The 15207-nt window shown below is 34.8% G+C and overlaps 1 protein-coding gene across 3 annotated transcripts in view; it reads right to left on the minus strand.

The window, feature by feature from the left end:
• The window catches only part of LOC133185567 (kinesin-like protein KIF13A), a 202298-nt gene that overhangs the window by 147966 nt on the left and 39125 nt on the right, over positions 1-15207 (minus strand). For all 3 annotated transcript variants that reach the window (XM_061320866.1, XM_061320884.1, XM_061320876.1), the window contains exons 6-8: positions 14422-14608; positions 14008-14095; positions 5746-5880 (exon numbers count right to left, since the gene is read on the minus strand). In XM_061320866.1, coding sequence (XP_061176850.1) covers positions 5746-5880; positions 14008-14095; positions 14422-14608 — 410 coding nt within the window. The remainder of the gene's footprint in view (positions 1-5745; positions 5881-14007; positions 14096-14421; positions 14609-15207) is intronic.

Genomic DNA, 15207 nt, shown 5'->3' on the forward strand with positions numbered 1-15207 from the left:
GTACCTGTGATATAAAGTGGCTGGCATCATACGTCTACTTCCATTACTCCAGACATGAACCAGTTTGCAAAACTCCACCTAAATATGCAGGTCAAGAGTTAAGGAAAATAAGAAGGGACCTTGAGAGAAATTGCTTGCATTCCACAACAACCACAACAAAAGCATTAACTTCTACAATCACCCCAATGTCAACTAAATTATCAAGTGTCAACAAGCCAACAATTCCTACATCCACCTTGAAATCTACCTCAAATTTTTCTGAACTTTCTACATACTCCACTGAAAGTACAACAGCAACAGCTAAGTCAAGTCCCAAAACAAATTGGTCATCCAGAACGTTTACTTCAGAGATAGCATCTGCATTCAATTCTGCTTCTGTTGAGAAAACTACTAATAATTCAGCTATATTTTCTACTGAGTCTGGAAATTTAACCACTTCCCAAAATGTTGCCTCTCCTTCTGTAACACTATCTATTACACCAGAAGCTACTCTTTCCTCCATGCCACTTAAAAACACCATTTCTGAAGTCCTTTCATCCACTATCTCAACAAGTCCAGAGAATCATAAACCTGAATCTTCCTCTTTACCAGGCATATATCAAACCTCAGAATACTCTACATCATTCCAATTTTCAACTAAGGAAAATTTGGCAGTAAATACACTTGAACAAATCATTTCCACTGGAAATGCAACATTCATTGAACAGACAAGTAAGACACCAAATACTGCAGAACATACCTTAGCCCAAACGGAAAATGCTCCTTTTTCATCTGAATTTTCAACCTCGACAGAAAACAGCCGTAGGGAAACATCATCCACCTCTCAGACTACTAGTGAAATAGTATATCAAACCTCTGAAGCAGATACATCAGGAAGCCCAGGAACAACCACATCTCAAAATTCTCCATCCAAAACAAGCTTGTCATCAAGTAAAAGCACAGATCAAACAAAAGAAAATTCTTTCACTGGTATCATCACCTCTGATGAATCACATGGTTCAATAACAGAGTTTTCAACACACGGAAATTTTATATCTACTGAGACAACAAACAAGATTTCATTTTCAGAAATGGGTTCATCAACTACAGAACCAGAAAGAAGCACTACTAACCAATACTCAGAAATAACAACTGAGATGTCTCACACAAAACCAGAAAAAACAGACACAAGCAAAGGCCCTATGGAAACCTCTACATCATCAACTACCATGGAAAGAAAAACATCTCAAGAGAAAACATCTGATTATTGGCAAACAACACCAAATAGAGGTAGACAAACAGAGCAAGTATCTGTAAGTCTCACTGCAACACAACAAGGAACAACTATAAATGATAATACTGAACAATCAGAAACAACTATTAGCCCAATCCTTACTCAAGTTGAAACAACTGCAACTCAAAATCCGTCTGAATCAGTTACAATGACAAATGAAAATCTGCCCTTCAAAGATTCAACAACTAGTCACTTTAAACAAAAGTCAACTACAAATGCAACAGATAACATTCAAACAGAACAACAAACCACTCCTGAGAGCATATCACAATCAGAAACAATAAATCCGAATGAAATAACTAGCCAAACTTTGGTGGAAACATCTAGTGAAACTCAGATCCATTATGAGCAAACCACCTTTGCAAATACAGAAGCTACCCCACACTATTCTCTTAGTGGACAAACTGAAACAAAAAATGAGAACAATAAATACACGGGAACCACAGAACATGCATTTTCTTCTTCAATTAGTCCAGCAAGCTCCACTGGGATTGCAACAAATTTTACTCCAAACAGTTCTTCACAACCAATGTCCAATACATTGACAACAGGAATTAGTGGCTCTCTGCTTCTGTCAACAAGTCAAACATATACAGAACAGGCGACAGGTCAAGTTGAGACAACCACACAAAAAAATATACCAACCACAATAGAGGAACAACTGGGAAATATCACAACAGGGCAAAAACCAAGCATTTTTTTGACACATTTGGATACCACAACAAATGCTAAGGTGCTGATTTCCACACTGCAAACAACAGATATGAGAGAGCCAACTAAACTGACCACTGAAGTGGCTAATGAAAGCACTGCAGTAATAGACCATGGCATTACTCCATTAAGTTCAACCACTATAACCACTTCTGAAAATGTGAAATCGACTGGAACTCCAAGTCATCAAACATCAACCTTACCATCTAGTACACCATCTAATGATTCAATGACAACAGGCTCCATAAAAACTATAACATTAAATTCAAATCTAACAAGAATATCTCCAGGAAAAATTAAAGGAAGCAACCTTACCACTGCAAATTCCTTTACACAGAGAGGAACTACAGAATCTGTTACTACTGATCATCTATTACTCACTAATACAACATTAACTTTGACAAAAACTACTAATTCAGCTTCAACACCATCTTCACCATCTTTTACATCAACCATGAACACATCTTTTAGTCCCATTTTGAACCCAGTGACAAGTGTAGCAAACCAAAAAAATTCAACTGACATACACTACACAGATAACAGAAGTGCATCACATGGGATTAATCAGATTTCTACTGAGAGCAGAAATTCTCAGCCAACATCAGAAAAATTTGTGCAGACAACAGAAAGAGTAGAAACTACAGTCACCATTCCAACTAAACAAACAATGAAGACAACTGAAAGAATGACCACACAGACAAGTGAAATGAACACTCCTACTCACAAACTAACCACCAAATCAGTGTACTCAACAGTCTCACACTCAACTAATCAAGTGCATAGTGCTCTTGTCCTAGGGACCACTCAACTAATGAACACAAGCTCCACAGCATCAGTATCTAAAGGGATACCTGTCACCATCAGTGAGAACACGCCAACTAATTCCACTAATCAGTCTCTCGCCCAGAAAACCTTGTCTGAGTCCATGAAGACTAGCATTGCAGCTATTGTGGCCCCCATTCTTGCTCTGCTCATCATAAGCTGCCTGGGATTTCTAATTTTTGCTGGAATCAAACGGAGTTTGTTAAACAAGATAACTGATAAGATTCTTTGCTCCAATGAAGAAGACTTTTTTATGCCAACTAAAGAGTTTGATCAAGCTAAGCCAATGTTTAATAGAAAGGTTAAGAGTGGTTACAGTGTTTTTGTAACAGAAAATGATGATTATTGTAAGGACAATTAAAGAAATGTGTTTATAATGAATATGTATAATAATTATAAAATGTAAAAATGGTTTAGAAAAATACCATGAGCTTATCTTAATGTTCAAAAATGCAAGTTCAATGTTAGTAAGGTTGTAGCTTTTCAAGATTTAAATAAATATATACAAAATAATTCATTTTCTATGTTCACAAAAGAACAACTTGACTCTTTACAAAAATCTCCTTAAATTGACAGAAAGTAATCAACAATGGTTAACAACCAGACAAATAACTGAAATTCACAAATACACTGTATGGAGACTGTGTGATGGTATACTGAAATAAAGGCCATAGAATGGGTCTTTTCAAAAAATCTGTTAATCTTGCTGAGTAATACATTACAACACTGTTAATCAATAAACTGTCAATTAATATCGCCATTACCATGAAAATGTTAAAATAAATTGCGGATACTCAAACACAGTCAATGAGCATGAATTCCAATTTTATCTGAAACATGTGATTCGTGTTGCATCCTCTTGGCTGATTATTAATGCAATAACTTGCATTTACGACCGGATTTGTAAACTTCAGACAAGTGCACCCTGGGAAGTATCATCAATACATTGCATTAGCACTGTTGATCTAGGCTTCTAAATCCGTGGAATTCTCTGAGCTTAAGAGAAATGAATTTCCGGACACCTATTCAAATCACTGAAAGCCAGAACAAACAAATCTTTTCATGAAAAAAGGTTTTATTCTGGGTTTTAGTTTTCATACAAATGCCTCTGTCCATACAAAGAAGTTTTTGGGAAAATTCCTTTATAGGAGAATATGCCTCCTACTTTGCTATCAAATATAGTTTTCAATGCAGTGACTCAGATGCTTAATGCTGCATAGAGGTTAAAAATAATAAAATTTTTACCTTTTTTAAGGTTCCAAAAATAATCAGTTCTAAATTGACTTTATTTTGAAATCTTATGTAACATGCATCATGTTGTTATTAAATTATATTTAATATCACTAATATTGTGATGATTATTAATCATTAGATTTAAAATATTATGTATTTAAAACTTCAATGAGCATATCCAGTAGTCATACAAAAACTTATTGCTCTTTATACTTTAACAAATTTATTATAAAGGTATTATGAATTACAGGTATAGCAAAGTAAATCCACAGGTTCCCATGAATTTGCTACAACTGAGTTTGACTATCTTAATGTCCTATCTATCAAACCAAAACAAACTACTTGAAAAAAATCGTAACAACAGTATCAATTTTTTAAAAAATTATAGTTAACTCATGATGCAATTCTTTTAAATGAATATTCATGATTTCATTTGGAACATATTATCAGAACTTTTTCAAAAGATTTAAAGAAAATGCTACGTGTTCCAAATATGTTAGTATTATAGCACCTTTTTGCAGGGAATCAGTCTTCAGAGAATCAGCAAAAATACTTATATAATAAAAAAAAAAAACCATTAGAAGTATAATAATTATTACTTAATATTCTTGTTTTACTTCTTTCAATTTTCCCATCACTAAAAACTATTAAGATTTTATGTCCCACATCATTATTGATTGAGAAAAAGAAACAAAGGCCAGATGACAAAATTACTAATATATTGTGTGTTACAATTCAAGTGTATTTATAAACACTGCAGGGCTCAAAATTTACATAATTATGCCCGTCATTCTGTAACTGATTATAATCCTGACAGACTGATTACATTTACTCAAATCAATCCAGCTGGACTGGTCAATTTTTTTAAAGCTTTAATTTGGAAAAACTCCCTTGTTTAATCTTTTAAAGTCACATATTTTGAACCAAGTATAAATAATAAGGGAAGCAGATGAAAGCTATATTAAAGATTTCAAATATGTGTTACGATATATGTATTGATCAAGGAATATAGAGTAAAAATCCTGTTGAGAATTAAAATTATGGTGCAAAAAAGCATACAAGTTTTTCCCTATTCCACATTCATTGAATTACACAAAAATATGCTTCACAATTTCTGGAAAACTCCAGACTGGTACATTTTCAGCAGATATCTGTCCAGCTGCGCTTGTGACAAAAAATATGTTTCAAGCCCTACTTTGACTAGTATTCGCTACCATCACTAATGTAATTCTATGTTTAATGATCATAAAACTCATCCATACTTAAAGTGCAGAGTATAAATAGCAAGAATTATCATTATAGTGTACACATAAAAAAAACGGTTTATTTTTCTTTGCTCATAAATCATAATAAAAGTACAGTGTGTTTACACTTCAAATGTTTCTGATTAATTTAAATCAATTGTATACTACAGTATGACATGATGAAAAGCTATTGCACTTTTTTTCTTAGATACCAAATGATAAATTATATAATTACAAATGTCAAATTAAAAAATCAGTTTTTTTTAATGACATAATTTTATCCAAATTCTTGTTAGTCTGCATTGTTCAGTATTTTTCCTTCAATTTCCTTTTTACTGATAAAAGATTAGACAAAGCTTGCCATACTGTTAAATACTGCGAGGTCAGATGTTCCAATCTATCAGCATTTGTCTCTGTGCTCAATTAGATACTTTTTCTCATGCCTTCTCTGTGGTGACTTACCCCAGTAGATAGGTCAGTCAGTGTCTGGGTCAACACTATGTTAAATACTGCATGAGATCTACTACTTTCGTTGTTCATGTTAGTGGCTGCTACAGTTCTAGACTTGTTCCCCTCATTCATCAGATTGTCAATGTCCTACAAATAGAAAAATATTTTAAGCATGTTTACCATATGAAGAGGCCTTTTTTTAAGGATATCCCTTAAAAATTGCTGGTGTTTGGAACAATTTCATGGACAGAAGTCTGTAATATAAGACATTTACATTTTAAAAAAATTCATTAAGGTTGTTAACTTGTGAATATAGTATAATGTGGAACCCTTGAAAATTGATTCAAAAGTAAGCCCTTTTTCTTTCTGGAAAATTTTTAAAAATTTCATTGCTCAAGCCAGATTTTTAAACCTCCCAACAGCGAGGTAAAGTGAATTTGCCCAGATTTTGATTTTTCTGCACATTGGAATCATATTAAAGCATCAATGGGACCATTTAGTCATTAATAATACTCATCAAAATATTATAATAATTAATTGTGAGTATTAACATTTTGGGGGATCTTATATAATCCCTTAAAACTCACTTATTACACAAAACACACAAATAATCATGACTTTACTAGTTGCATAATTCAAGTTAAACATGGTCAAGATTCTATGTCTGACTCAATATTTATCCTGTTTCAACATATTCCAATGCCTTTGTCCAAGATAAAACTACAAATAAAGAATTATAATTCTATATCTTCTTGCTGTGTGTGGCTAAGCAATACACAGGGTGGGACAAGCAGACATGAATTTCTAATTATTGAATTAATTAAAAAAATAATGTAAATATTTCATTTTTGAATTGAATTAAGGATCAGGTATTAAGGTAAATTTTACAATACAAAGTGTTCTTCTAAAATTATTTTCACATGCTGCCTATATATTTACAATAAAAAGTGATTTTTATATTTTACTGACAATTAAACATTCAGATTGGAATTGTTAAAGAAAATACATCAATCTTCTTCAAGTATGAGCCAGTAAAGCTATGGTTTCAACAGAGACTTCGGATAAGAAGTAGAATCATTTAATTTTCCATTGAAGGTGTATTATCTAAAACTGTTATTCTTGCCAAGACCACAAAAGTTGTTCCTCTTTTCTGTTGAGTTTACTGAAAGGTGACAGAGAAGAGTTATGTTTCTTGAACAACACACTATTCTTCTCATTTACCCCCCCCCCTCCCCCCCCCCCCCAAAAAAAAAAAATTAAAAAATATAAATTAAAAAAAAAAATAGAATAACTTATGTCAAGTAAAAATCTCCTAAGGAGTGACTATCCAATAAAGTAGAATGAAACCATTTTTGCTTTTTTCTATGCAGCACTCTTTACATTTATTCATGTACTTAAAATCAATATGTAATATCTAAAGCAGTAATTGAGGTGTAATATTATCTCCTATTTTTAGACATACATTACAAGCAATCCAGATAATTCTGAACTGAGAAAAAATTTCCTGTGCACTCAATCTCCTTATACAAAGCAGCCCTGCAAATGTGCAATAGTGACATGCATTACATCTTATAAAGTTCAGAAGCCATCATGCGTGTATCAATACATTGTTATCCTTTAGAAAATCAGCACACATATAAAATGTCTGACTGTCAATGAAGGGATAACAAATGAAATTACCAAACTCTATCCAGCAGCTTTTTAATGCACCACAACTTTTTCATCACTTGTATTATTGCTTTTTCCATGCATCAGTAAGATTTATGGGATAGTCTGCACATTGAAACTATGATATAAAGAGGCTAGAAATATATGAAATGCAGACAACAATAAAAATATGGCTCAATATATTATAACTGTGCCATTAAGTAATTAGTGGTATATGACACCCCTATTAGAGAGCAATACTTTTTATATCGGAAACAAAATTCCAGCATCAGTACTATGGGAAGTAAACCTCCATTTATTTGCATATGACAAGCTTAATGTGTCACTACATAGGAGACACAATAAAACTGAACATTATTCCAACAAGAGGCCCATGGGCCACATTGCTCACCTGAGCACATTGGCAAGGCAAAAGCACAAATCAGTTCAGTACTGAAAAGATTACGGGGGGTGGGGGGTGGGGGGGGGACTTGAATTTTTAACTACCTGATGATGCTTCCATGTCAATATAACAAATGGCTTTGTTGTACTTGAGAAGATTTTTAAAAAATTTCCCATATATTCCTTTGTAAAAATTTGATCCCCCATTGTGGCTCCTCCCTATCCCAGGGGTCATCATTTGAACAAACTTGAATCTACACTACCTGAGGATGCTTTCATATCAGTATGACTAAACAAAGCTTTTCTGTTCTTGAGAAGAAATTTTTTTCTATGTTCTTATGTAAAACTTTCGATCCCTCTATTGGGCCCCACCCTACCCTCGGGGGTCATCATTTGAACAAAATTGAATTTACACTACCTGAGGATGCTTCCATATCAAAATGACTAAACATGATTTTCAGTTCTTGAGAAGAAGATATTTTCCTATATGTTCCTATGTAAAATTTTCGATCCCCCATTTTGGCCCATCTCTATCCCCTGGGGTCATCATTTTAACAAACTTGAATCTACACTACCTGAGGATGCTTCCATATCAAAATGACTAATCATGGCTTTGCAGTTCTTCATTAGAAGATATCTTCCTATATATTTCTATTTCAGACTTTCATCCTCCATTGTGGCCCCGCCCTATCCCCGGGGGGTCAGGATTTGAACAAACTTGAATCTACACTATCTGAGGATACTTCCACATAAATATGATCAATTAGGGCTTCGCTTTTCCTGAGAAGAAGATTTTTAAAGATTTTTTCCTATATATTTCTATGTAAAACTTTGATCCTCCATTGTGGCCCCGCCCTACCCCCAGGGGGTCAGGATTTGAACAAACTTGAATCTACACTACCTGAGGATGCTTTCATATAAATATGACCAATTAGGGCTTTGCTGTTATTGAGAAGAAGATTTTTAAAGATTTTTCCTATATATTTCTATGTAAAACCTTGATCCTCCATTGTGGCCCTGCCCTACCCCCAGGGGTCATGATTTGGACAAACTTGAATCTACACTACCTGAGGATGCTTCCATATAAATATGACCAATAAGGGCTTTGCTGTTATTGAGAAGAAGATTTTTAAAGATTTTTTCTATATATTTCTATGTAAAACTTTGATCCTCCATTGTGGCCCGCCCTACCCCCGGGGGTCATAATTTGAACAAACTTGAATCTACACTACCTGAGGATGCTTCCATATAAATATGACCAATTAGGGCTTTGCCGTTATTGAGAAGAAGATTTTTAAAGATTTTTCCTATATATTTCTATGTAAAACTTTGATCCTCCATTGTGGCCCCGCCCTACCCCCGGGGGTCATGATTTGTACAAACTTGAATCTACACTACCTGAGGATGCTTCCATATGAATATGACCAATTAGGGCTTTGCTGTTATTGAGAAGAAGATTTTTTCTATATATTTCTATGTAAAACTTTGATCCTCCATTGTGGCCCCGCCCTACCCCCGGGGGTCATAATTTGAACAAACTTGAATCTACACTACCTGAGGATGTTTCCATATAAATATGACCAATTAGGGCTTTGCTGTTATTGAGAAGAAGATTTTTTAAGATTTTTCCTATATATTTCTATGTAAAACTTTGATCCTCCATTGTGGCCCTGCCCTACCCCCAGGGGTCATGATCTGGACAAACTTGAATCTACACTACCTGAGGATGCTTCCATATAAATATGACCAATTAGGGCTTTGCTGTTATTGAGAAGAAGATTTTTTAAGATTTTTTCTATATATTTCTATGTAAAACTTTGATCCTCCATTGTGGCCCCGCCCTACCCCCGGGGGTCATAATTTGAACAAACTTGAATCTACACTACCTGAGGATGTTTCCATATAAATATGACCAATTAGGGCTTTGCTGTTATTGAGAAGAAGATTTTTAAAGATTTTCCTATATATTTCTATGTAAAACTTTGATCCTCCATTGTGGCCCCGCCCTACCCCCGGGGGTCATGATTTGTACAAACTTGAATCTACACTACCTGAGGATGCTTCCATATAAATATGACTCATCATGGCTTTGCTGTTCTTTAGAAGAAGATTTTTAAAGGTTTTTCCTATATATTTCTATGTAAAACTTTGATCCTCCACTGTGGCCCCGCCCTACCCCTGGGGGTCATGATTTGAACAAACTTGAACCTTCACTACCTGAGGATGCTTCCACATGAGTTTCATCTTCCCTGGCTTTGTGGTTCTTGAGAAGAAGATTTTTAAAAGATGCTATTAATTTTTCACTTATTCTTTATTATCTCCCCTTGAAAGAGGGTGTGGCCCTTCATTTGAACAAACTTGAATCCCCTTCACCCAAGGATACTTTGTGGCAAGTTTGGTTGAAATTGGCCCAGTGGTTCTTGAGAAGAAGTCGAAAATGTGAAAAGTTTACAGACGGACGGACAGACAGACAGACAGACAGACGGACAGACGGACAGACGGACTACAGACAAAATGTGATCAGAAATGCTCACTTGAGCCTTCGGCTCAGGTGAGCTAATAAAAAACTGCTCCGAAGAAACAGAATAAATTGTTGATAATTGTGTCCAGATCTAGTGTAGTTTTGCAGATTTATTACAACAAAATCAGATTTGAGACATTGCAATCAAAAAAGTGAAAACCACATATTCTGATAATAAGAACTAAACAACAATTTTTTTCTCTCCAAACAGGATCTAGGGATCATATTGCATGAACTGGTTCTATGATAACTCATCAAAAGACAACTTCTCAAAATAATTTTTAAACCAATCCACTGATAAAACAACTCATCGACTTGACATGTCATATAAAGGACAACTCATGGAGATGACAATCAACTGACACAAATCAAAAACATGTTGAAAAATAAATTCTTAAATAGCTACTGTACATGTACATAAATTTGCGTATTCAAAATTTAGCGCAATTACTGGGTATGGAGTTGTTGGCAAAATCATGAATTAGCGCTACACATGTCCGTGTCGTATATTGTGTTTATAAATGATTTCTTTGCGGTATTCGTGAATTAGCACATCCTTGTCTGCACCAAATCTGCTAAAATATGAAGTCCGCTTTTTTAAGTACACATACAGTATGTTTCTATTCAATTTAACACAGAGAAAACATATTTCTCTCCAATTTGCTTTACTAAAATGGAAGTAAAATCAAAATGAAACAAAACATCAGGGAAAATCTGACAGGCAGCTTTATGTACAGCTCTCTGAAAGTCTACTCAGGATGCAGAAACTTTACAAACAAGTCCAAATTCTCTTCTTTGGCATAAGCTTACGAGCAAGCAATATTCAAAAGGAACAATTCTTCCAATGTAAAGTGAACATATTGTGTTCAACTGATGGATTAATGGGGGCACTGCATCACAGGTACCATCATCATACAGCGAAGTACAGCGAAGAATTGGAAAACAAGACGTGTTTGTGTAACACTAAAGCAAAGAATTTGAAAAAAAAATATTTGTTTAACACTGATGCCCCTGTATGGCAGCTCATGGCCGAAGTTAAAGTTTTTCAATAGTAGGTGAAACTCCAATGTCAAAAAAATTATTAGGTCAAAAATAATTTGAGGTATTCAAAGAACAGTCTTAAGCCATAAAAAATATATACCAATATGTGAAATATGAAAGCTCTAGCATCAACCATTCAAAACTTTATGATAAACATGATAACTTCAACTTTTCCATCGTTAACTTCCCTTATTTATGTAGCAATATACCCTTGTCACCTGCATATGGGGTTCATATCTCACGGTTGATTCGATAAGCAAGTGCATGCTCCACGTACAAACAATTTCTAAAATGAGGCAAGCTATTGACAAACAAGTTGATGAAACAAGGATATCAACAGTCTCGTTTAAAGTCATCATTTCCCAAGTTCTATGGTCGATACAATGACCTTGTCAGCAAAAACAATCTATCATTAAGTCAAATGCTGACTGACGTTTTTCACACTAATTGTTAAGCCATTATTTAAACATTGAATTGTCTACAGATTTTTCCGCTTGCCTGATCATAACAATGAGCACACAGCAGGTGTGACCGGTTGACAGGGGATGCTTACTACTCCATGGCACCTGATCCCACCTCTGATGTTTTTAAGACGTCCGTTGTTTCTCTGTTCCAAATTTGTATTGTTTCAATGAACTTTTGAGATTGATTACTGTTTGGTTATCTTCATGATAAGGTTTTTCAAAGAAGGTCAAATCAAGGTCAAGATCATGAGGTAAAAAATGTTGGTCTTGTCACAAGGAACACACAAGTGAAATATGAAAGCCCTTGCACCAACCACTCAAAAGTTATGGGCAAGGTTAACGTTTTTGCTAACAAACAAACAGACTTATATATATATGGACAAACATATCGATGGAGAGACAAAAAGCTATATGCTCCTGAATCTACAATTATGGGGGCATAAAAATTTTGTCCATACAAATATTATTGATGAGTTGTCCTTATCCATGAGTTTTCGTTCTAAGACTTGTCACTTAGACAAGTTTAACTAAAGATCAGATGACATCCATTCATTTCAATGAATTGAACCTGTTGTCTGTCGATGAGTTGTTGGTATCAGCAGAAATTATATACAAGCATATGTTGAAGTTAACAATTAGTGCTAATGTTTAATTTCTAAAGAAAGAGGTCCATGGGCCACAATGCTCACCTGAGTCACCCTGGCCCTTCTGTTCTTCATCAGACTAGAAAAGTCATTTTCCAATCTATTCACATGAAAAATTCTACCTATTATTGTGGCCCCCCTGTAGTCCATGGGGTTATGACATAACCTAACTTACATCCACATACCATTGAGATGTTTCAAAATCAAACATGGCCTTGCTTTTCTGCAGAAAATTTAAACATGCCATAGACGGTTCCCTGATGTTATCTCTAATAATTTAATCCCAGGATCCCTAATTAGAAAAAAAACTGGCTCACACAGCACGCTAACTGCATGATAGCTAAGGGATAATGAACTCAGTTCAACTCCCAAACATTCACACAATATGAAATGTTTCCATTTGAATGCAATTAAGTGAGGTCAAGCAATTTTTCAAAAGATTTTTATATAAGAACCCCATGGGCTTTAACAGTCACCTGAGTATCATGAATTTCTTAGCCATGACCACTTTCGGCCCACCTGGAACTGGCCTGGACCTATATTTCACAGTTTTGGTGAAGATTCTAAATTCATATTTCTCTGCTTGTCTCCCATAAGTTCAGGAGTAAATAAAATAAGGCACAGTGTATAATAAATTTTAATAAATGACAAACTTAGCCCCACCCATCTCTGGTCCAGGAGGACATGAATTATACAATTTTTGCAGAGGATGAGCTGCTCTTTATAATCATGTAAGTATGCCTTTATGTGCATGAATAATGAAGATTTTCAAACATACTTTCAATGTGACCAACATAGCCCCTACCCTCAGGCATGAACCATGGGACAGAGGGGTATGAATTTGAAAATTTTGAAAATAGGTTAAGTGTTCATTGTCATCATGTAAACAGTTCATCTGCACTCCTGAGAATGCTCGCATATTAATAGGACCAATCATAGCCCAGCTATTTTTAAAAAGATTTTTCTCCTGCATATTTCAATGAAGAAATTTTGTCCCCTACTGTGGCCCCATCCTAACCTCAGGGACTCTGATTTAAAAATTGAATTGCATTACCTGTGAATTATCGAGAATGCTTGCATAGTAAAATGACTCATCATATCTCTGCTGTTCTTGAGAAGAATATTTTTACTGATTAATGTTGAAATTGGTTGAGCAGTTCCAGAGAAGCAGCTTAAAATGTTCAGAAGCTTACATTCAAAGAGTGATACACCCAGATGACATGACTCAGGTGACCTAAAAACTGCTCTATAGATTTATGTAACTTGATGTAGTTTACATGTGTGGCAAAATTAATCGAAATCAGGTTAAATCTGTAGGAAGAGTTTGAAAAATTGTTTACAGATGAACAAACAAACAGTCAGGCAAATGATAAACACCTTACCATTGCAAAAACTTTTCTGGTCTTTGACTACTAGACCTAAAATCAGGATGGATTTGTTTTGTGGCTGTGTTCCTAATGCTACTTAAGCTACGAAATTCTGCAAATGCAAAAAGGTGGGCATGAGGGTTTGTATTTGATTTATGCCTACAGCCCAGTTGTGTACAAAGACATACCTCATATGATGCAACAGCTAACATAGACAAGCCATCCACATAAGGTCCCAGGATATTGTGTTCTCGAACTTTTAGATTCTGCTTACTTCTACAAATCATCAAATGATTATGTTACATAATCAAACTGAAGTTATAACAAAATAATAGGAAATACACTGTATTAATACACATTTTTTCTGATATCAAATATCTATTCAAATGGATGGGAAAATTCTTTTAATCAGAACTTCTGCTGATTATACATCTCTTACAAGTTTCTGAATCTTCCAAGTTCTTAGATACTAAAGTATGCAAGGATATTTACAGACAAGTTCTTAAAACTGTCTTGACTCATTCTGTTAGCAACCCAACTTATTTTTAAAGAAAATGTTCTTTCACTCCAGAAGTGAAATCCTAATCAAAGTTAGGAATTACCCTTTAGGGTCCAAGAGATCATGAACTTTTTCATTATAAATCTCCATGTAAGAGACCTCTACTTTAAAGCTGGTGTCTTCACTGCGTAGCTTGGCAATGCGGTCAAACATGAGATCACAGAGGCGGGGTATGATTCCCTTTCCTTCACTCTGCATGCTGCCCATCATAGTGAAGGATTTACCAGAGCCTAAACAAAGATACAGAAATATCTATATATCAAGGTAATAATCCGTAACATTACAGTGATAGTGATGCAAAGATTGAATAAGATTGAGTTACTGTATATACTCGCCTATAAGTCGGTCCGCCTATAAGTCGGTTGTATTTTTGAAGCTTATATTAGAGGGGTTGACATTCTAAAATACCAGTCTTTTTATAACTCGCCTATAAGTCAGACATAGAGTTTTGGACCAAAGTTTAGCTCCCAAAAATCCGACTTATAGGAGAGTATATATGGTAATTAAGCAACAATTATGTGTTAATATTCTACTGTAATTTTACAGGCTCCTAAGGATTACCTGTTTATGTTGGTATCAATACACCTGGTTTTGATGGTAAACAGATAGAAGACTGATATCAGGTAAGAGAAAATATATTGTGCACATTTGTGTTGTCAGTTTTAGAAATCCTTGAGGGGTCAACATGGTCAAGAGGAAACAGTTTATGCAAGTAAGTCACTTGGAGGGGATATATAAAGTATATCCTATCAGTAGGCAACATCTAGTCGGCAGGGGATGCTCACTCCACCATGGTATCTGATCCCACCTCTGATGTTTTTGGAGGTCC

The sequence above is a fragment of the Saccostrea echinata genome, unplaced genomic scaffold (genome assembly GCF_033153115.1).
Source record: "Saccostrea echinata isolate AGI-Se365-2 ecotype Australia unplaced genomic scaffold, CSIRO_AGI_Sech_v1 ptg000001l, whole genome shotgun sequence".
Classification (NCBI taxonomy): domain Eukaryota; kingdom Metazoa; phylum Mollusca; class Bivalvia; order Ostreida; family Ostreidae; genus Saccostrea; species Saccostrea echinata.